Raw genomic sequence first — 24412 nt, 5'->3', positions numbered from 1 at the left:
CAATTAGTTGATTAATTGCCATGAATATGTCGTTTTTTTACCATTGCGGGGTCATGGGTTCACTTCCCTGTCTCTATCTTTTCTCTTCCTATCCTTCCCTACAGAAATAAGATGAAATAGTTATGTGGGAGCGCCTTACATGTCATGTTATTATGTACTTTTTGGTGTAACTGTGTACCCCACGCAGCTGTCGTTCAGGTTCTCTCTGGTACTTTTTTCGCACATTGTCAAAGCATATTTTCTACACACTTATTACTTTATGATTACATTATATGAGCTGTCAGTTTGTGAACCGTTCACATTGCACTTGATTCAACTGATTAGTCTTGCAGCTCCTTCGCTAAACAGTTTATACACAACACATTCTGTAAGGTTAGAATGGCTAAATGGCAGAAGTAATTAATGCAAGGAACAAAACACACGTGTAAAGAGTAAATACAGATACAGTCCTTTTACAATCTCGACATGAATTTCCAATAAGGATGCCACGATATAAAATGTTGCGATTATTGTGAGGAGAAAAAAACATTACAATTTCACGATTATTCACGATTCTTGAGACCAAACAACGGCGAAATCTTAAATTTTCTGCCATTTCTGCAGTTACTTTACAAAATGGACCTTTCTGAAAGACAAAACAAGGTTAAATATGACAAAAATAGACAGATTAAAAAAGTTCTTCGCATTTAGGTCTATTTTACGAATCAAATTAAACCAAAAATACAGAATTTTGCTTCTAAAATTTTCACGATTAGGATTTTTTTTATTTTTACGATTATATTGAGCTACATAATCACGATTGTCGATTAAACTTAACTTGTAAAGAGTAAATACCAGATGTCCTTTTACAATCTCGACATGATTTTCCAATAAGGAGAAAAATGTGAGGAGGGAAAAACATCACAATTTCACAATTATTATTGATTATTGAGACCAAACAACAGCGAAATCTTTAATTTTCTGCCATTTCCGCGGTTACTTTACAAAATTGAACTTCCTGAAAGACAAAATAAGGTTAAATATGACAAAAATAGACAGATTAAAAAAGTTCTTTGCATTTAGGTCTATTTTACGGATCAAATTGAACCAAAAATACTGAATTTTGCTTCTAAAAGTTTCACAATTATGATTTTTTTGTTTTTTACAATTATATTATGACCAATTGTCGATTAAACCTGACGTAGACCTGGTTTAGTCCTGGTTTAGTCCTGCTTTGGTCCTGGTTTAGTCCTGGTTTAGTCGTGTCTCGTCGCACACACACATGACTGCCGGTGTGTTCAATGTCCTCACCACTAAAGGATAAAAATCAATGACTGTAACGTGGATGGAGGCGCAGGATTTTTCCCGGAGCAAATTGATTCGTGGAAAGGAAAGAGCAGAAACGGGAAGCGAGCGTGAGATGATTAAAAATGTGAGCCTTTGGGAGACAGAGTTGTAAATATTGCATTGGGACATTTCAATTCAGGGCCGGTCTGTGGACGTGTTACGCAACGTGGTATTTGAATACTTTTACGGCTTCAACTTCACAACACGGCAGGGGATTATTTAACTCGTCTGAATCTGAATTTGTAAGCCTAAATTATAATACAAATGATGAACGTAGATATAATGAAATGTATGCGCTGGAGATTTGGTAGAATTTGCGGTTGAATTGTCAGATTGTGGATTTGTTGTCCTGGTTTATGGTTCATATCTCTGTAATTACTGGGACGATCCTCATGACACGAAAACTGGCACAAAGTTGAGCGTCTTCTGTCGGTATAAATACTTTTTTTTCCACAATAGTTTCAAAAAGTGATGCCATTATTCAACCGAAAATACATGATTTTTGCTAAATTGAAAAGGCTGTAAGCGCTAACATAACAGCCTTTCACAAACAAGTACAAATACTGATCAAGTTCAACAATTGTGGATCATGAGTTTGGATATATCTTGCCCGCGGTCACATGAGCACGCAGGATCTGAATAATGAGTAATAAGGTTATGAAATTGATTTGTAAAAAACATCTGACTTCTTTCTGTTCATGATCCGTCTGATACTCACATCAGATTGAACAGTTTATTTTAATTAATTTAATTAATAAACTTCTGCTGCTTTCCTGAATTCTTTACATTTGTTTGTATCCTGCTTAGATTGTTATATTTATTCACGTCAAAATCAAAATACTATTGATGTTGACAACAACAACAACACCACAAGAACCATCGCAACCACCACAACAATAACAACAACAACCAACTAACAACCACCACAATAACAACCACAACAACAACATAACAAACAGCAACATAACACACAACACCATAACAAACAACAATAACAACATAACAATCATAACAACAACATAACACACAACAACATAACAAACAACAATAACAACTATCACCACAACAACAGCAACCACTACAATAACAACCACCACAACTACAACAGCAACAACAACAACAACATAACAACCATCACCACCACTACCACCACCACCACCACCACCACCACCACAACAGCATCATAACAACTATCACCACAACAACAACAACCACCACAACAGCATCAACATAACAACCATCATCACCACCACCACCACCACCACCACCACCACCACCACCACCACCACCACAACAGCATCATAACAACTATCACCACAACAACAACCACCACAACAGCATCAACATAACAACCATCATCACCACCACCACCACCACAACAACAACAACAACAACAACAACATAACAACCATCACCACAACAACAGCAACCACCACAATAACAAACACCACAACAACAGCAACAACAACATAACAACCATCATCACCACCACAACAACAACAATCACCACAACAACATAACAACCATCACAACAACAACAACACAATTACCATGTCTGTTAGTTTCTATACTATTTAATGGAATGAATAATATTATATTATAATGATATTCCCGTGGTCACATCATCTCAAACAGACGGTTGTTTTCCTTCCAGAGCACAAACCAAACAGAACAAATCGGCAGTGCGGAGGCGGCCATATTAGGTACAAACAATGTTTGATCTTTTCTGTGATCTATGTCTGAACAACAACAGTGCGTTCGTGGTATTCTGATCAGCGCTAAGGCAACAACACAAAACGAGCTGAGCGATCAGAAATGTGCTAAAATGTGCTTATAAATGTAAAAAAGCATAGACTGTTAAAAAGAGCAGAAATATATTGTTTGTATGATTAATTCAACTGTTTGCATGATTCTGTTTTTTCTGTTAAATAATATGTGTGATAATCTTATCTTGTATAATAAATAATACCCATGTGCCACGAATATAAAACAAATCTCACTTTCATTCATCGTATAATTCTCTATTGTTTGGTTTCAATCAGCAGAGGCTAAAAGCTGTTGAACAGAGATAGTGTGTTTAAACAAACTTAATCATGTTTGACTTGCACACAAAATGGATCAGTGTCACAGTGACGGGAGCGACTGTCCAAAGCCCATCACCCAAAGACAAGAGGCTTTGTGGTTTAAATGGACTAAAACACACTTCAGCCTTTTCCTTTTATGGTTAATTGTGTGTTTATGCTGTAAATTATGTGAAGAATTGAACTCTATATGAACAAAACATCCATCAATGTTTTATTGATTTAGTACGGTGGCCCCTGGGGGTCACAACAACAAGGAAGTGAAAAGCAAACCCCAAAAATGTACAGACAACACAACAAACTATACACAACACGCAACATTTAACAGACAATACAACTAAATATACACAACACATGACATTTAGCGGACGCAACAAAATATCAAAAACAAATGCATTTAACAGACAACACAACAAAATATACACACGACAACACATTATGTACTATAATGTTATTGCTAAATGCAGTGTGTTGATGACATTCTGTTGTGTTATCTGTTAAATGCAGTGTGTTGTGAATATCTTGTTGTGTTGTGTGTTAAATGCAGTGTGTTGTGAATATCTTGTTGTGTGTTAAATGCAGTGTGTTGTGAATATATTGTTGTGTTGTGTGTTAAATGCAGTGTGTTGTGAATATCTTGTTGTGTGTTAAATGCAGTGTGTTGTGAATATCTTGTTGTGTTGTCTGTTAAATGCAGTGTGTTGTGAATATCTTGTTGTGTGTTAAATGCAGTGTGTTGTGAATATCTTGTTGTGTTGTCTGTTAAATGCAGTGTGTTGTGAATATCTTGTTGTGTTGTGTGTTAAATGCAGCATGTTGTTGACATTTTGTTGTGTTGAATGTTAAATGCAGTGTGTTTTGTTGTGTTGTGTTGTTTTTTTGCTTTTCAATCCATTGTTGTTGTGAACCAAAGTCAAATCTAAAAGAATGAAAAGAGAAAATACCATTGACTCAAACATGCTCATATACGACACCAAAAACATAAATAAAATACTGAAAAAGACTGATAAATACATAAATTACAGTCAGTTTCATCGATGAAAACAAACCACATGCATGAATTTGGCCTTGAAGAGGTGGTGATTCTGACGAGATGAAACACTTTTATTTCAGATCTCTCTCTCTCTCTCTCTGCCGTCGTTCTCACCGTGGTTCTCACCCGTCGTCCCTTCCTTTTGAGCCACGTTCAGCCCCGGGGGAGTCGTTTCTTATCATTTCTCTGAGCATCTTTGTGCGGTCGCTGGTGTCCTCCCCGTGTTTTCCTGGGGCGGACTGACACTAGCGCCAGACAATTACGATTCTGAGTCATCCTTGGTGACAGTTTCACTCCCGACCAGACGCACGAGCAGGGAAAAGCATCGCTCGGCGTTTGTGCGAGGCCGGGCAGCAAAAACAGCTCTACATGTGTATATACAGGTGTTACGTGTCGAAAAATATGTATAATATTGCAATTTGTTTTGTTTTGGCTTTATGCAAACTTAGAATAGCGAAGGTATAAGGGAAAAGTATGATTTAAAAAACAATGGAAAAAAATGGAATAACAACTAAAACAAGATTATACAGTGATTTCTGCACTTTTCTGGTTCTTTTCACTTTTTTTTGTGCAATTGTTGAGACATGTCCAAGCATATTTTAGCACATTTTCTGATTTAACTCTAAATATTTAAATTGACTGTTCACTCTACAGTCACGCTTGATATTCAACGTTACTAGCTTGCATTTCAGTTTAAGCAAGTTAGTATTAGTTGTAATATTGATCTTAAACGTAATAGTTGTACATTGCAGCACATTTTAGTGGTCATCTTAGGCACAACTGCTAAAGACGGACTGTAGTGGCCAAGGCCGAGTCTACAAATGTACAAAAAGATAATTTAAATAATGACAGTTAATAGAAGAGTACAGTCTTTGCACCACTTTGACCCTCAGACGCGTCCTCAGGCAGTTTGGTCTGGACCTGGGTCTTTTAGCGGCTGCCCTTGCACCGACATGTTGGAAAAACGTGTTCAAATCAAATCAAATCAATTTATTTTTGTAAGGCCCAAAATCACAACAACAGTTGCCTCTGAGGGCCACAGGGAGAAATGAATCAACAATGTCTGTGGTGGCGATGAAGTCAGACAATGTCTGTGGTGGCGAGGGACGATGTCCCAGGGTCCTCTGTCCTTAGACTCTCCTTCTCGGCCAGGAAAAACTACAAAAAAACCTCTTTGGGAAAAAAGCGTAGAAACCTGGAGGAGTTCCAGTGAAGAGTGGGTCCAGCTCGCCTCCGACGGTCGAGCTGTTAAAATGTGCGATATATTTTTGATAGTAACAATAATAATAAAATGGACTAATTATGACTCGTCGACTATAAAATAATGATGATCGTGTTTTGATCATCGTAATTGTTACCTGGTTCAGACAGACTCTACAACACATCAGAATGTCCAAAACCAATAAACTATTTCTGATTTTCAGCAATAATACACTTCACTTGTGAATATTCTCTATCTAGAAGCCTTTAGTTGCCATATTTCAACCTTTATTTGGTTGAAAATGTATTAAAAAAAATGTAAATATACAATACAAATAATTGTTTGTCAAGTAAAAAAAACAAAAAACACTGCTATAATAATCATTTGTGTCTGACAAACCTAGTTCACATTTTACACTCATCCAGGAGCATTAACATTTCAGGGGAAACTGAAATATGCAAACTATTAATAAATAAAATCCCATGCATTTCAGAACATGTTTGTCAAGGCTAAAGTACAGAGTTAGCGCTTTTTATTCTTACATAATAAGTCTGGATATTTTGTTGTTTTCAAAGGATTATTTAAAGTGCGATTTCGATCTGTACCATTTCCCCTTCCGATCAGCTCCACTCACACACACATCACAGTCATACAAAGCCAACAATGCGTCTTGCCCGAGGACACAACAACAGTGTTCATTCAGAGCTAGAATTTAAACATCAATCTTACTGTAATGTTCTTTGGCAAATGCTTTGAGAAGTAAATAATCCAAGCAGCAGCGTCACAACTTTTCCGACTAGTTACATTTTGTATGTGAGGCTGGAAAAACATTATCAATCAATTGTCATTATCAATGTACGTAATATGAATGCAGACAAGTTTTGATGGCGATTTAGGCGACACCTCACGGATTCAAATATATACATTACTTTCTTCATATTTATTTTCAATCAACTCTTTTTGGAGGAATTTTACAAAAAACAATTTACTGAATATTCAAATGTTGCATATCTTAAAAACAGCATTCACAATATTATCTACAATCCAATATATTTCCCACCCCTAATCCTGACATTGAACATTACAAAAAGTTGGAAGTTCATCACAAATGCACTAAATTGTGGCTTTAAATGCATTAAATTAAGAGAAATGTGAAATTGTGTCAAATCAACCCACAAACATAACAGCGAAACATCACTTTATTCCGTGGTTTGACAGATTACAATTTAAGTTCCATTTTTCAACTCAATATTGTGGCATCGTTGTAATGGCTTTAGCGACGAGGAGAGAACGACTTTACAAACGACGATAATATTTCCAGTTCAATGTAACAAATGTACAGTTAAAACCCTCCACATTACGCCGTCTCTCCTGGGATCCTGAACGCAACAGGAAAACATTTGCATAGATCCATATTCAGTGTTTGTGCAGCTGAAATCACGCCTGCAGCCAGTTTTAACAGTGTAATAAGACACGTTAACCACATTCCCATAGACACGAGCGGGGCGTGTGCACACAGATGACTGATTTAATCACAGGGGGAAAAGATGAAGAGATGAATGATGTGGTTTACATGCATCAGCGTCCCATTGTTCAGAACCCGGAGAGCGGCTCAGAACAATGCAGCTAATTCCATTATTGAGGTTTTACTGAATTTATACTATTCGGTGTCATTTACACAGTGTCCGCTTGGCTCTTTGTCTTTGCTCCCGGCAGCCAAATCCCTTTTAAGCGCAATTCGACACAGTTCGCTAAGTTACAAGGGAATTAGACCAGTGGCGATGCGGGCGATGCTTGACTCAACTGTTCTACCAGGATTTCATTGCAGTATTTTCAATTGTTTCATGTAAGAACGTCATTTAACAGGCCTACATTTTGGTTAGTCGATGTCCGATGTGAAATGTTTGATTGTAGACTTAAAAAGAAAGCAGGATTTGATAGGTTAAATGATGACGGAAAGCTTTGGATTGTGTCTGTGTTGTAGTTTAATGACTTATCAGTGGGAGATTTTAACATTCATTCAGAAGTATTCAGACTCTATAATGTGAGAAATGTATTTACCAGAAGTAGGGCTGGACAATATTCACAAAAATTCATATCTCCAAGTTTTTTTGGAGTATCTTCCTAACGATAGTCAAAGAATATTATGTCAATCCAACAAAAATGCATTCTTACTATGAACGATAAACTCGATTTTCAGATTTGCCACATTTTCCAAACAAACATCCACGACATTATGTAATCAGAAGTGACACAGCAGCTTATCTGGTTTTTCCACGGCTTTTTTGTGTCGATTGTTGAGTTTTATATGAAGTGAAAACAGGACACAGAGTTCGTGTTCCTACATATACAGTATAGATTTCACGCTGAATCAACGTTTCTATTGAACTGAACAGTTTGATCCTTTATCCTAAACCTCCAACAAATATATTTGATTCTAGAATTAAAAATAAAGCAGGATTTAATAGGTTAAAATGACAAGGTTAAACATGTAAAGCTTTGGATTGTGTCTGTGTTGTAGTTTAATGACTTATCAGTGGAGGATTTTAACATTCATTCAAAAGTATTCAGACTCTATAATGTGAGGAATGTATTTACCAGAAGTAGGGCTGGACAATATTCACAAAACTTCATATCTCCATGTGTTATTTGGAGGATCCTGCTAACAATTGTCAAAGAATATCATGCCAATCCAACAAAAATGCATTCATACTATGAACGATAAACTCGATTTTCAAATTTGGCAACATCCACGACATTATCTAATCAGAAGTGACACAGCAGCTTATCCAATTTTTTCCACGATTGTATTTATATATTGTTGAGTTGTAAATGAAGTGAAAGAGGCCACAGAGTTTGTGTGCAATAATACACATATAGATTTTGCGCTGAATCAACATTTCTATTGAACTGAACAGATCTTTTACCACAAACCTCCCACACATACAATAAGTCCGTTAGTCTGTACGTCTCTTCTCCATAAGCGCCGCGTTCGATTGACCTAACAGCCAGTCATTGTTTTGAAAGAAAGCTTCTATCGGATTCATATTTCGTCCAATTCGGCGGCAATTCCACATTCATAACCTCGCACATCCATACATAGATTACTTAGCGGTCGTATCGGTCTAAATGTGCGCGTATAGAGTGCTGTCGATGAGCGCGCTGGCTCAGACGGCTCTTTGATTATCTACCCGCGGGAGCCACATTGATTTTGGCCCCGCTGACTTACTTACTATAAGAAGCAGAGGCTTGTTTGCCAAAGCACTTCATCAACTGGCGCTCTGATGTGGTCTAAAAGGGTAAGGATACACGTGTCAATATTAATAAAGACACATGAATGGGAAAAGGGCCGGATAGAAGAGACAACCTTGGGAAATACCTCGGGGGAAATTGAGTAGAATTATGTTTGTTGTTTCCGTTTGTCTAGTAGTGGATTCTACATATTTAATAGAGACTGTAAGTGGTAGAATTACGAGCAGCACGACTGATCAAATGTGTTTCTCTGCATTTTTTGCGTGTGTCTAATTCGTGTCTGCTGAGCTATCGTGTTGAAGATAAATAGTTCAATCATGTTTAGAATTTTTAATACTGGCAACATTTCTCACTTGGATTTTTCTAACGCTGAACATTTTTTTGAATTTCAGCCCTGTGTGTTTTTCTTAGCAAAAAAAATCTCAAATAAAAAAATAATAAATATTCCAACATATTTTTTTCAAGCCCTTAAATTCAAATTCTAATTCAGAGTGTAAAATGTGCTAAAAACAATAATAATTGTGCAACATATCAAGGCATTAGCCATTGATCCAAAGTGGATTTTTATTACAATCAGTTTTGTCAAATTTTGCAAATCAGTTTTGTTGAATTTGAAGGCTTCACAATCTATGCATTGATGTTTAAAAGGTGAGTTCATCATTTTGAATGTTTCAAGTGAGAATCTGATGACTAAAACTGGGAATACAAATAATTACATGTTTTTTCAAGGTTAAAAAAAAATCAGACTGAGCTTTAAAAATCATCTTTCATACTATTGTGTTGCCGACATTTGCTCTCAGTATCCTTTGTACCATATAACTCTATTGTTGCTTCATTAGTGCAGAACTAGCTCTAGGGGGAGATAAAGGACACTTAACACAGAGACATCCCATTCAAGTAAAGAAGGGTAATCTGTGCAGCGGTACTGTAATCATCATCATCAAAATAACAGTAGTTTATCTGGTTTACCACCATTTTTACTTTATGTTCCTCTTTTGAATGTCAACAGTCAATGAAATATTAAACAGAGTTGTGGACATTTATATTTGTTTCCACGCTGTAGCAGCTCTTTCACGTTTCCCATGTGTTTTGAGCTGTTACAGGAGCATATTTCATGACTCACGACACTCATGCTGTGATGTGGCACTATGCATAACCTCAATGCTCCAGTGGAAAGCCTGATCTCAGAAGCTTGGATTGGACACCGCTGTGGCTCGTGTGCAAAGTGTTGTTGTGTCCTTGGGCAAGACACGTCACATGTGTGCAGTGTGGTGAGAGTGAGTGATCTTGGTGGTCGGGGGGGGCAGATGATGCAGAGTGGCAGCCTCACGGTCCATGAGTAAAGCAATGTGAATGGTGCCTTGAAATGAGCCTTATAAATCCATGAAGCCTACATTATGAACATTATGATATGGTATTATGAACATTTGTATTGGTCCCAGTCAGGTTAAATATCTGGTATTGTAGTGTCTGTGTTTTATCTGGTTGGCAAAGTTAATGGATATGGTTAATAAACAGGGTGAAATGACATAGAATGATGCTCTTTTCATTTGTTGTCCACTGTGTAACTCCAGCATCTGACCAGCATCTGGGTTTAATGCAGAAGATATAGTGCCCTGGGTGACAAATAAAATCAAAGGAGCACAGCATCTGTTTCTATAAATCAAGAATTGAGGACATACAAGCTTTGACATCCTATTTTTTTAGTTTTAAGCTCGGTTAATTTAGAGTTTCTTGTAAAAGCAGCACTTTGAGACAAAACTAGACCAGTATTTTACTCATCAAACAGGAAGTAAGAGCATCAACCAGCGCTCTGATTGGCTATGCTTGGGCAGACCACCCGCGTTTTACTTCTCTCTCTGAAAAAAGCTGTTCTCAAGTCATATGTATGTGCAAAGGATGTGCCAAACAATTTGTGACAGCCATTAGACACATTTTAATACCTAATTCTAGTACTTTTGCGGTGAAAATTAGCATATTCTGCTATAACACCTAAAACATTGCATCTGGTTCGTCCAGTGTAAATGCTATGTTCATATTGAATAAAGAAAAAAGAAAAAACAGGTACTCCAGCTTTAACCAGTAAAAGAAGCCTATCTTACCTCCCTAAGTTCACTTGGTGGAATCCTTTGCTCACTCCTGCTGCCACACATCCCAAACAAAGCACAAAGATATCATTTCTTAACATTGTACTTTCTTTTGACGACTAAAAAGACAATGCAACCGTGATCCGTCTCTTATTTTAACCTTTGCTAATGCTAACAATACCTTCCGCGCACTATCCACGTGTCCACCTTGTTTCCCCCTGAATACCCACAGGAGTCTTCTCCGGGGCCCGGCGTCGCGGCGCATGTTGTGTCTGCGTCTCCTGCTGCAGGCTCGGCTTTGAAGATAGCGCACTCAGCTAATTGTGCGAGCCGAGACGGTTATGTAAAACCGCCGCGCTAAAGTTGTCTTTAAGATGTTTGATTAAGCCCCCCGCAATCTTCATCAGACCCCCGCTAATAAGACTCTATCTCGCTCGGCGCCGCAATATAAGGCTGCAGACGATTATGAAGCGGGGAGATTAGCCTCGCTTGGGGTTTTGACCTTGAAGAAAGTACGTGTGGAAAGAAGTCTTGACAAAATACATATATAAATACATTAAGAGTGAAATGTAATGATTAAAGGGACTGTACTTGATTATGTATTGTAAAAGCAGTTCTTAGGGTCAAAATGAGACTCCGTGTGCTTTCTGCATATGATTATATCGCATTTTTATCATTGGTGAACCGAGAAGTAAAGCAGATGTGCTGATATAGGCCACCGTTGAACAAGAAGTCTTGTTTTAATGTGTTGTCACCTGGTTAAAGAAAGGTTGTTACATAAATACATACATAAAAAAAACTCAGCTCTGGTCTCTAAAAGTTGTGAAAGTCGCTGTGAATATTTATCTCTGAATACGTTAGCAAAGTGAGTGATAACTCTGGAGTGCGTTTAATATGAACTGAATCTATTTCACATATTTTTTAAGACAGTAAAAACCAAATACAAAGCGTTTAAGTCAGGGGTGTCATATATGTCTTATACGGGGCTGAGGGCCAGAAAAAACAAGGTGGAATTTGTTGAATACATTTGACATAGTTTCCATGAGCCACACCTTTAATAATACATAGAACATTAATATTAGGTTGGTATAACATCAAAATGCTTGAATTTTTCAATTTTTACAGTAAAAAGTACAACTTTTTGCTGTTTGGACAAACCTGGTTTAAGTTGATCCTTATTGCATATTAACTGTGATATTGGTACAGCTGATGCATATTCTTCATGGTGCGTGGAACATTCTGGCAGTTTAAATGGCCGTGATGTCAAATTACGACCGCTGCGTTCCATCTGCATCCAATGACAAACCATTTGATTGATCGCCAGCCCAAAAGAAAGCGTCCGACACGTTGCTATGTGACGCTTTGTGGTGAGAACGTGTCGGCTCGGCGGTCACTCCACACCGCTTCTCTTCGCCGTCCAAAAAAAAAGCTATTTCAAAGCCGCGCTCGTGTCCAAAACAGCAGAATGGATGGCGGGAGTGAGGATTAGCGCCGCAGGTAACAGTTTAAACACAAACGTCTCCCTTTCACGGCTGAAATTCCGCGATATATTTAACATTCGCAGTACAGTTAGCAGCGATAGCAGCGCTGTTATCTCCGCCCGTAAAGAGCGTTTTGAGCCAAAGCTTTGGGACAGTAAACCGCAGCTGTGCCTCCGCCTGGCCTCATTACGACCATCATGATAATCACATAAGTCAGCGTTATTTTTATACATTCAGTTGTTTGTCCATTTCCCCTGCGCCGTGGGACAGACGACGTGATTACGGCAAACGGTCGAAATCTATTACTGTTCAGAGACGACGGTGGAAACGGCGAGAGTTTCCCTCCATTGTGCTCTCATCTGCCTCACGGCTCCGTGTCACCGAGGCTTTTAAAAGATGAATTATTGAGAATAATAATGGACGACTGCGCCGCCAGTTACATACAATGAGCGTGGAAAGAGGTAAACAGCCATTGTGCAGGATTTGTCAGACTTTCAATGCGGCTGAAAAGGAACTTGAGACTTCATTTATCATATGTGACAATGAAGAAGGTTTTAGTTACAGAGATATAAAGAAATATAGGAGATTAGCAGTAAAAATAAGGGGTAGACTTAGAAGTATTAGGAGTGTTCTTCTTGTGGCAGTAATTGAACTATTAATGGTACAATATAAATGGTGTGAATGGTTTATTATATTCCAATGTCTTTATGATGCTTTGAAGCACTTTTGCCTGTTCATTTCTTGTGCTTTAGTAATAAATGTCCCTGTGAAGTGATATAATGACATGTGACAATATGACATATGCAGGATTGTAAATATATGTGACTTTGTGATGTAATCATAATAATAATACATTCACTCTGTTCAAACACACACACACACACACACACACACACACACGTAGAGACAACACACACACTCACCCATGTACACACATGTACACACACACACACAAACAAACAAACACATACACATACACGTACACGTACACTACAGTAGAAGTAGTATTTGTCCACCTTTCTTTGCATGACACCTGACTGAGGATTGGCTGTAGATGAAATCAGGTTTTAAACGGAGTTACAGACAGATACTGACAGATATTTGACATAATACTGACAGATATTTAACATAACACTGGTCGTCATGTCGTGAGAACAGATCGTTGTGTGTCTGGAACTCTCTACAGTCCAGTATTTCATCCTCTGCAGAGCTTTTTGTTAAAAACCTTTCACGTTCAGTAGAAAAGGTGTCGGTGCGAGGGAGGAGAAGCCACATTACTCACATTAACTCACTCTTTAAATACAAATAACCGTCAGAGGTGCAATATTTGCATGTCATCGTGTGTTTGGTGGAGGTCAGGTCCACTATGTTTCTGACCCACCACCAGCCCAAGTTACAGGTCAGATCTGTGGAGAGACGAGCCCGCTCACAGAACGGAAGCATGAGTTTTGTAGTACTATCTCGAGCTATTAAAATACCTTTTAATTGGGGTGTTGATTTTTAAATCCCAAACCCCCCAACAGAAAGTTACATAATGCACATTTAATAGATGTAAAATGAGTTGTGCGCAGCAGTCATTACACACTGTATTAACTGTTTGCCATTCAAAAGTCAGAAAACCATTACAACAATATATAACAGCTCACATTCTATTAGTTATTGTACAACTTGAGCCAAGATTTATCTATGTTTCTGTGGCGATTAAACCTTGAAATTGCCTAATTATCCACGCAGCTCTGCAACATTAATGCAGCCGCTATTATTTATAACCTTAACAGACTTATTGGCTTCAGCAGGGACACTTATTGCACAAATACATGCACACATTTGACAACTTTAATGCATCTTCCAGTTATACTACATGACATAGCAATACGTAGGTGTCCAAAGTGGTTTAAAATAATTAATAACGATAAATCTTAATGTTTTTGAAAATGAACACCATAGAGCAGGCATGTCCAAACTAGGGCCCGGGGCCAAATGCGGCCCTCAGACCAATTTTTGTTGGCCCTCCAGCTTCCTGCTATGTCGGCCCAAACAACAAAAAGCAGTACTTTTCACTGTGAAATTGGGAAAATTCAGCCATATTGATGTTATACCAACCTAATATTAATGTTCTAGGTCTAATTAAAGGTGTGGAGGCTCATCGCGATTACATCAAATGCAAAATTTCGAATGATTCACTTTGTCATTCAACAAATTCGACATTGTCAAGTTGTTTGTGGCCCCCGTTTAAGTTTCAAAATGCGGCCCTTGGTGAAAAAAAGTTTGGACACCCCTGCGCATAGAGTATATCTAATAACAGGTGCTGCTTAATTAACCCACGTTCGTCAGTGAAATCCAACCCGTCGAATTGGCCATCGCGGGTTGTCGGCAACACTATTATATTTGCTGCTGAATAATTGATGATTTTGATTTGATACCATTGCTTTGAAACCGAGCTGCACCTTTGCCATCTCCACTAGCCTCAGCGCTAAGTATCTGTTTACTGCATAGAACGAGTGAGTATCAAATGTATTTATTGGCCGGTGTCAACGCGACGCCATCTGGAGACCGGGGTGGAGCCGCTCGCTTAAGGCCACGTAGATCGACTATTTCTGTAAATTCACAGCAGACTTTGAGAGAACAAGAGGAACACAGGCTCCATCTGCTCGCGCCACACCTCCGCAATGCTGAAGCAACTCCTGCTGCAAAGGGATTTGATGGACAATAAGGACATTTCAGGGATTAATCGCTACAAAAACACAAGGCCAGTCTCATAGCATGACTGCCCGAGTCATTATCTTTGGCCAAAATGTGTTTTTTTTCCTCCCCTGATTCTAATCTCCAGGTTGTGCTTAATCTGCTGCTGTCATTGGCTCCATCTTTGGCCAGAAAGATTAAAGGAAAAAGATGAAAAACACTTTGTGCCACTAAGTCATCTTTATGATACATGAAAAGTGTTGTTTCCAATTCCCTGAAAACTTGAAAAAGGACTTTATATTTAGCAAATTATGCTCTGAGGCTCATATATCTGCATCACTTTAGTCACAAGTTGTACTGATACTAACTAATAGAAAGTGAGTTTTTGCATAGTATAATGGTTTGTGACTTGTATGTTGGGCGACATGACAAAATGTATCTATTGATTGATCACAGTTTTCAATTATTTTTTATTTTGTCTCTCAGTATTATTTTCCATAATATACATACTTTTACAGACATACTTTTAATAGTTTTAGTTCAAATCTAAAAAGATCCAAACCAGGATTGGCCTCTCCATAAAAAAAAAAAAAAAAAAAGCTTATTATTGACAATTAGAAAGTATTTTTTTGAAAAATCCCAAAATAATATTAATTGGACAATTAACAAGTGGATTATATTTATACAAATATAGTCCTGCATGAATTTGTGATCTTGCCCAGTATTTCTTACCTGTGAGTAAATGTTATAAAATGTGTTTAAAAGTTGCTTCTTTGGGTTAGTCCTTGTTTACAGCTGGTAAGTCAGGCTTTAGTTCTAAACCTGTTTTAGACCTAGTTTAGACTTGGGATCGGTCTCAGATCTGGTCGTACTCAGAAAACCACATTTATTTTATAACTGGTACTGGGCGTGAAAGGTTTTTGATTTAAATCAAGTTCATTCTGTCTTTGGTGAGGGCACTCATCATGTATTTTATCTTCAAATGTTGTACCAAGGACTCTTCACTTAAGCCAATCAGTTTACGCATTCATGACTAAAATGCTTTTAAATAAAATTGCATCCTTTCCACGCACCATTCTCCTCCACACAATAGCACATCAATTCAAAAAGCAAATTTTCTCTCTGACAATCATGGCTCTATATTGCACATTTTCCCTTTGAGGTTTTCTCGATTGGACTGAGCTGGATTTGAAGACGCCGACACTAAATATATGTAGAGACTTTGTAGTTTGCTTTCGGGTACAAAGGCTGTTTTCCAGCTGCATTACTGGCAGGAATCTTTAGTGTGTATTTCAGATGCTCTCCACAAATAAGGAGCTAAGATGCTGCCAGTGTACAGTGTAATATTTAGCCTTTAATGCCACATTTAAATACAGCTTGGTTACAGTGTAAGAAGAACCTTGAACCGGGCAGTGTCTCGTCATGTTAGTTGACGACCATGCCATTTTTTTAACACATCATTTGATTGTATTTTGTTTCTTCATACAGACAATTCCTTTGATGAATAAACATTGTAAAGGGCTAACACTGGCTTTGTTTACACGCACACTCAAATCTGATCATACCTGATTTCTGGACTTATCAGATGATTGAAATGTCATGCACATGTCTTTCTAAATGTGTTTTTCACTTGAATTTTAGCTTTAAAACGTCGCTCCATCGTGTAAACCACAGTACCCGGAGTTGTATTCACGTTTGTTGCATCGCACCTGCTTTTATGCATTTACTAAGATCCTGTTTTAGCGACCACTTTGCAGAACACACGCGTTTGACCTTTATATTTCACACTTCCCGATGAAGCCGTAATCATCATTTAAACAGCCCACTCGCTCTGTTATACATTCGCCCGTCAAACCCCACAATAATAATCAACAGACTCAGTAGTTCACAAAATTCCTCAGCGCTCCGATCATTGCACATAATTGACTTAATAAATTGGGGATGATGACTGCAAAGGCGCTAATCGAGGGAAATTTGGGCATGAAAATTGTGAGAGAAAAGACTCTGGCGTGCCGGCAGAAGGGCAATTTGTGCTTTCTGATGGTGTTCAAGGACAGGCCAGGCTTTTGTCCATTAATGAAATGAGCAGCGGCCCGCATCTTCATAATAGATCACTCTGTGGCTCTGCTGAGGGCTCTAAGTAAGGCAGTGATGAATTATTGAGAACGGCAGCCATGTAATGTGTCCGCAAAGGAAAGTGACAAGAAGAGACAGTTACGATGACGGAACACAGTTAATCAAGAGAAAGCCGATGGACATAAATGCGATGGCGCTGCCAGTTTGGACTCATTGGCGCTGGGGTTAAAGGACATAATACTACGCAAAATTCACTTTTTTGGAGCTCTTGACCGTGTTGTGTTGTTGCCGTCGCATCGTGAATACACCTGGAGTTGTTCCGTTAATCCTGTATTAAGGGGATGTCTTCCATAAACCGTCAAAAGACTTGTTTCGGGGTCAAATTGTGTTCTCGATATACACGCACGGCTCCGTTAGCGCTGCCTTAACCTTGTCTAAGCGCTTCATTTATTTACTGTCGTCCCGGAGTTGACAATATAGTGTCGTTTTTCCCAAAGTAGACGTGAAAAAATGTGAAAAATGAATCCCGAGGTCACCAAAAGCAAGCCACAAGAATGCGAAAAACGTCCACTTTGAGACTCTGGTCCCTCAACATAAATGATTCCTGGACCGGACAGTTTCTCCAAAATATTCTGTCTTTTAAATGGTCAAAAGTCAGCTGAAACTTGTGAATAGCTTAGTTTGTGCACTTGTTGATAACCTTTACACAATAATTGCTTTTACGGTCACGTCTGGGGCTGCTATGTTCATATCTGTGTGGATTTTAATCCCAAAATGGTAAAGGAAGATGCAGGAGGCCTTTCCCCCCTAATCAGAGGTCCATTCTTGATACATTGACTGTTGACAAACCTAATTATGTATTTGTACGATTATTATTTTATAAGTGCAGTGCTGAAGCAGTGTATTTTGTTCCAGAATCTGTAGAAACTATAGGAGTCGTATTCTGCTTATGCTTGGAAATGTTGCTTTTCTGTTTGCATCGCATTTGTAACATTATCGTTCCCATAAAGGGCAATTTGTTCTCAACATAAACTCTTGAGTGCTTAAGGCCAATTGTGCTTGTTTAGTTTAAAGCCGGGTGTCTACTGTGCAGTTTTGGCCGCCTTACGAGACTTAGAAGGTGTCGTACAAGACAGAATACGGTGTGACGTGGTTTACACGATCGGTCTTGGCTCCGACCAAAGAATGTCTGAGCGAACATCAGGCTCTGGGCTTTGTGTGGTCACCGCTCTTGTAGCTGAAGCTAGCGCCACATGCTCGCGGCGTTTTCACATTCATAAAAGTCGATTTAAGAAAGGCAAATGGGGAGATATCGTCTTGTTCAGGTTTTGACCCACGATTTTGAGCCACACTCTTCCCCACTATCAGAAATCTTTCGTCAAAAGTCGTGCAGTCGGCTTTAGGAAATTGTCGCCTTGACAAAATCTTGTTGTTATTGAATTGGTTTTATAGTTATGCCTTGTTTCATGGTTTGGTAACTCGTCTCTTAAAAAGCAAAAACAGTCTGAACCAGGTGGTAAATGGGATATGAGCTGAGCTGGGGAGTCTCGACTTCATCCTGTGACTCTTTATACTCGGCAGGTTCAGACCCTGGTTGAGTCCATTTGGAAAAAAATAAATAAATAAATGACTGCAATCCTCTTTGTGATGAGTTTCAAGTGCTTCCATCAGGACGGAGGTGAAAAGTACCATCCTGTAAAACACAGCCATCAGTGCTCAGAAGGCGTGATTTCATTTGAGTTTGTCTGGTTCATTAAGACCCTTTGCATGTCATGGTTTTAATTTCAATGTTACTCTTGTGTTTACACATGCCCTTTAGTACCTTTGCATTGGCATCTCATGTTTTAGAATGCATTACACACATTACTTTATTATTTTATTTTATTAGTCAGTTCGCTCATTAACATTTTGGTCAGTCATTCACTTCAGCTGCATTCACGCTCCCTTTGTTGTCATTATTCTGTGATATTTGAAGCTTTTTTTTACTCTTTTTTTGTGAGGCTTGAAGGGAGACGACTTTGCAAATACAATAGGATTAATTAAACAAACATGAATGGAGCTAAATACAATATGCTATGAACTATACTCTACTAAGAAGCTGGTTGAACTCACCCTGGATAATAAGTGTCTCTTACCCAGACATGAGCGTGTCTGGATGAGGGGTTCTACGAAAGCTTCACAACTCATTATAATCCAAAGGAAGCTGCGGCGCTGCGTTCACGTGGAGTCGGCCTCTTCATCAATAATACAGACTAAAACTAAAATGTGCTAAAGTCATGAATAACATAAGATACAGCGCCATGGACGGAATCAGAATGAACGACACTTGTATTTAGAGTAATACAGTATGAGTCAAGATAATGCGCCTGTTGTTACATCCTAAGAGTGTATAAATATCATTAATTCTCTATAAATCCGTGCGCATTGATGAATATGCGCCGTTGCTAATGCGTTTCCTCCCGTAGTACGGCCAAACCCGGGTTATCCTACTAATCCACTAATGCAGCTTCATTCAACAGCCTTCTGGTGTGTTTGTGATGAGGGAACAATCGTATACCATGATTAAAATGATTAAATACAGTACGTGAATGACCGGGCTGACTCAAAGTACCCTTGAACCGGTGCCTAAAGCAGTGCAGGGTGTGGGTCCCATGTTCGTGGTCACTTGTCGCTGCAGCATGAGCTTTTTTGGGGTTTTCTTGACCACTGTGACATGCAAAACAAAGCTTACTATAGTCTCATCCGTCCGCTTGCCACACTCAGAGTCCCAAAAAGAAAAAAAACGACCTCTTCCTCCATGTCATTTTATCAAATCGCCGGTCTGAGTGAATCTTAGCTGTGAATTACGTTCCATTTTACAGCACATCTCGGGTGTAATTGGAAATTGTCAATTGTTCCTGCCCCTTCCAGCCCCTCAAAGACTAGCACAGCGCACTGGTGGCGAGTAATCACTGTTGCTCACCTGCAGGGTATTGTGGGTAATTGAGACCAGAAGGCGCTTCGGAAGGAGGAAGAAATGTCTACCAGTGAAGTTGAATTTGGGTTATCACAGCTAATGCGCATGAGCTGTTCAAATGGCATGGAGCGGATGAATCCTGCCCACGAACACTCAAACAGAACATTTTACCACACTTGAGACGGCAGCTTTGAAAAACGAAAGGCGGAATGTGTGGAATGTGCGGCTCAATTAATGGAAATTTAATCAAGTTGAGATTGAGGCTTGGGGCTTTTTAATCGCGAGCTCTCCAGTAAATCCTTCGTCAGGAAAAGCGTGTGGTTTGGAGCAGGGTTCAGACTTTGGAGGGAAAATTTAGATTATTTTTTTGATTAAAAGTCTGTCTTGTTTCTAGGTCTGAAAGATTAATTAGAATTTGTACCGTCAGTTCCTCCACAAATAACTAAATCATCAGGTTTATTCTGCACAAACATGAAATACACACAATGGTTCTTATTGTCAGCTCATTCAATTCTTCTGGACATGTTTAAAATGACAACTTTAAACAGAATTATTCAACATAAATCGCAAATTAGATCTTTTTGTCAATTTTTTTTTTTTTTTTTTCAATTAAGAAAGATGGATTTAAAAAGCATGACCAATCAATTAAAACAAATAAAAAATAATAATTTTGTCCTGCCCACTGTGGAATTTAGAAATATTTAATGCAAAGATTTCCAAAATGGGAATTTAAAAATGTTATTCAATGAGTTTCTGAACTGAAGAGGACATTGTATGATTTGTTTCCACTTTATAACAACTACACCTTAATTTACCTTAACAAAGCATGAACAATGACTCAATTCATAAACCAATCAATTGATATTAAGCATGATTCAGGCTTAGTAACTAGTTATTTAAGGTTAGGGTAAGGAATAAGATAAGTTAGAGTATTAGTTTTGTCATTCCTAAGGCTGAAACATGCTTAATAAACTAATTATTCATGATTAATTCAGTCTTTGTTCATACTTTATCACGGCAGGAATACGCATAGTTATTATAAATCTGGACGCTGTTTAGAAAATCAAGACATTTTAATGACTCTAGAAGGAAAAACTTCACCCATGATTCCACATCTCCTTATTTTCTTCTCATCCTTTATTTATTTTCGCTCGATCTCGTCTGAACTATGCCTCTCGGCCCGTCATCTGCACACAGTCTCGTTAATATACGGAGTGCAAAAGGACCGGGCTGACTTTAAGCTGACGACGTGCAAAGCTCTTTATCCAGAATGCGCCTGAACGGCATAACCTGTTCCGTGTTAAGCAGAGACTGTATGAAGATTGGCTGTGTGAGCTTTACCGTGACATCGGCAGATCTGCGTATTTAAGTTATGCAAAGGCTTTAGCGCCGAGGTTAAAGCTGCCATGGGAAAGGTCAGGGCCTGAACTTGAGAGGTAAAAAGCAGTGCTGTTTGTACAATAGTCATTTGTTATGGGATGTGTGACCTTCTGGACAGAGACACTTGAATGCACAAGGATTTCCTCCTGTTCTGTTTCTTTACAATGAATATTCAGGGTCAAAAAGAGCTGCTATGGATAAATAATGTACAGTAAACTCAAAGAAGGTTATTTTAAAATGTTGGAGAGAAGCAATTGCCAAATGTGTTCACGTATTTCATTATAGATTTGGCCGTAAATGAGACGAGAGTTTTTAAGTTAATCAACTTAATCAACAGCTCCATGGAGATGCTTTACCTGGAGTCGTCCAATTAAACATGCATTGAATTAGTTAAATTACTGTTTTATTGTTATTGTTAAAATTAAGAAAAGGCTCCACTAGAAAAGTTACAGGGAAATTTAACATTATTCCATTCTACAACTGTAGCTTTTAAATATATATATATATCTTTTAGTATTAGCAACTTGTGTAAGACGGCATGTTTTTATTATTATAAGAATGGTGTATCTGTAGGTTCAAGTGGAATATTAATATCAATCTTATTATTTTTTGTCAATTCTGAAAATGTTGTGAAGCCCTGTTGTGATATTATTTTCTGCAAATATTGAATGTCATTTTCGTTGTCAAAATAATTAATGATGATCTAAAAAGTGTAAGGTTTGGATTCAGTCATAAGGAATTTATTATCAAAAATGTAAAATTGTTATGTCGGATTGTCAAACGTATCAAATACCAGATACTAATCGATTCAAAAACTATGATCAAAACTAGATACTCACTTGAACAAACATAATCAATTAAAATATCACATAAACAAAACAGAATCAAGGTTTTAGAATGAGCTTGAGGTTTATCAGAACTATATGAAGAACACATGGTAACATAAAGAGAGTGCTATAATCTTGTGTTTGAAATGACAGTTTATTGTGCATTTTTATTATCGATATAGAGTTTAAAATGACGGTTTATTGTGCATTTTTATTATCGATATAGAGTTTAAAATGACGGTTTATTGTGCATTTTTATTATCAATATAGAGTTTAAAATGACGGTTTATTGTGAATTTTATTATCGATATAGAGTTTAAAATGATGGTTTATTGTGCATTTTTATTATCAATATAGAGTTTAAAATGACGGTTTATTGTGCATTTTTATTATCGATATAGACTTTAAAATGACGGTTTATTGTGCATTTTTATTATCAATATAGAGTTTAAAATGATGGTTTATTGTGCATTTTTATTATCAATATAGAGTTTAAAATGACGGTTTATTGTGCATTTTTATTATCGATATAGACTTTAAAATGACGGTTTATTGTGCATTTTTATTATCGATATAGACTTTAAAATGACGGTTTATTGTGCATTTTTATTATCAATATAGAGTTTAAAATGACAGTTTATTGTGCATTTTTATTATCAATACAGAGTTTGAAATGACGGTATATTGTGCATTGTTATTATCGATACAGAGTGTAAAATTACGCTTTATTGTGCTTTTTTATTCTCGATATAGAGTTTAAAATAACTACTGTACAGCCCTCCGCTCTTCTAACGTGAGTCTTGTCTGTTCTCAGGACCTTGGCGGAGTGAGTCCTCCTCAGAGGAACTGGAAGGGCATCGCCATCGCTCTGCTGGTCATCCTGGTGGTGTGCTCGCTCATCACCATGTCCGTCATCCTTCTGACTGAAGGTACGGCCACGCCCATCATGCACCGCGCCCGTCCTCTGGCTCTACTATATACGACTACTATACATTTAGGCATTCACTCTGTGTCCATGACGTTTCAACACGTAGACTACGTTTTTTTTTTTTACTTAAAATTATGTTTCTACTAAAAACTCACATTATTTTCTATCAGTCGGGCGTTCCATTATGTCCAGGATTTGTGCTAACACTCCATCTACTGGCATCAGAGGGAATTACCGCGATGAAACAGAGAAAATCCTAGCTCGCCCAGACATGCTAACGACGTCATAATTATCGTAATTTGATATCGCGGGAATTGCTCTGAACGAATCCGCCGACACTTTTACGGACTTTCACCCGGCGCGGGAGACCTTTCTGTCGTTTACGTCACACTCCCGAGACATTTGAAACCGCCGTGTTTTCTGAGGCTCAGCGGGAGAGGACCTCACCAACAGGATGCATCAAATATTTGTGAATGAAGCGAAGTACAAGTGAAGTACAAGTATGTTTTTGATGAGGAACAATATTACAACATGGTTCAAAGCTGAACGCAAAACGTGTCCTTTAAAGGCGCATTATGTAACTTTTACGATGGCGCTTGTCTATGTCAGAGCATCGCGTGTATTATTCCACAGTATGCATCAAACGTACTTCAATGTAGTTGTATATTGTATTACGTAATGGGAGTAAGTTTTGTGTACAACATATTTATCCAGTTTAATAATAATCATATGTTAGTTTCCCATTAAGACACACACAACACAATAGTAATACATAGGTGTTGAAGTCGTCGTTGTCATGGTTATGTACTTTACACCCACCTCTGATAGACAACATCAATCCTCACAGAAATACACGGGCAAACGTCGTCAGTCGAGACCTCGTGGGGGTTTTATGAGTCAAATAAACGTTAATCGTGTATTGAGCTACTTCGCATTATAATATTCGTAAACTCGTCACTCCGATCACATTTTCGGGTCAAAAACAGTAATGGGATTCATCGACGGTCACTGCGCGCGCCCCGTTTCGTCTTGTCTGTATTTGCTGGGGAAAGTGTAGAAAACGTGGGCCCCCGGTGCTCCACAGAGGCCCCCACGCTTCGTT

General features: G+C 38.2%; 1 protein-coding gene across 3 annotated transcripts in view; it reads left to right on the top strand.

The window, feature by feature from the left end:
- LOC140359961 (inactive dipeptidyl peptidase 10-like) overlaps window positions 1–24412 on the top strand; it is a 310263-nt gene that overhangs the window by 165532 nt on the left and 120319 nt on the right. For all 3 annotated transcript variants that reach the window (XM_072445245.1, XM_072445242.1, XM_072445243.1), the window contains exon 2: window positions 23197–23311. In XM_072445245.1, the coding sequence (XP_072301346.1) occupies window positions 23197–23311 (115 nt within the window). The remainder of the gene's footprint in view (window positions 1–23196; window positions 23312–24412) is intronic.

Source organism: Eucyclogobius newberryi, unplaced genomic scaffold (assembly GCF_026437365.1).
Source record: "Eucyclogobius newberryi isolate DKJ021-1_F unplaced genomic scaffold, fEucNew1.0.hap1 SCAF_14, whole genome shotgun sequence".
Classification (NCBI taxonomy): domain Eukaryota; kingdom Metazoa; phylum Chordata; class Actinopteri; order Gobiiformes; family Gobiidae; genus Eucyclogobius; species Eucyclogobius newberryi.
The sequence above is the reverse complement of the archived record's forward strand: the minus strand, read 5'-3'. Positions and strand labels throughout refer to the sequence as shown.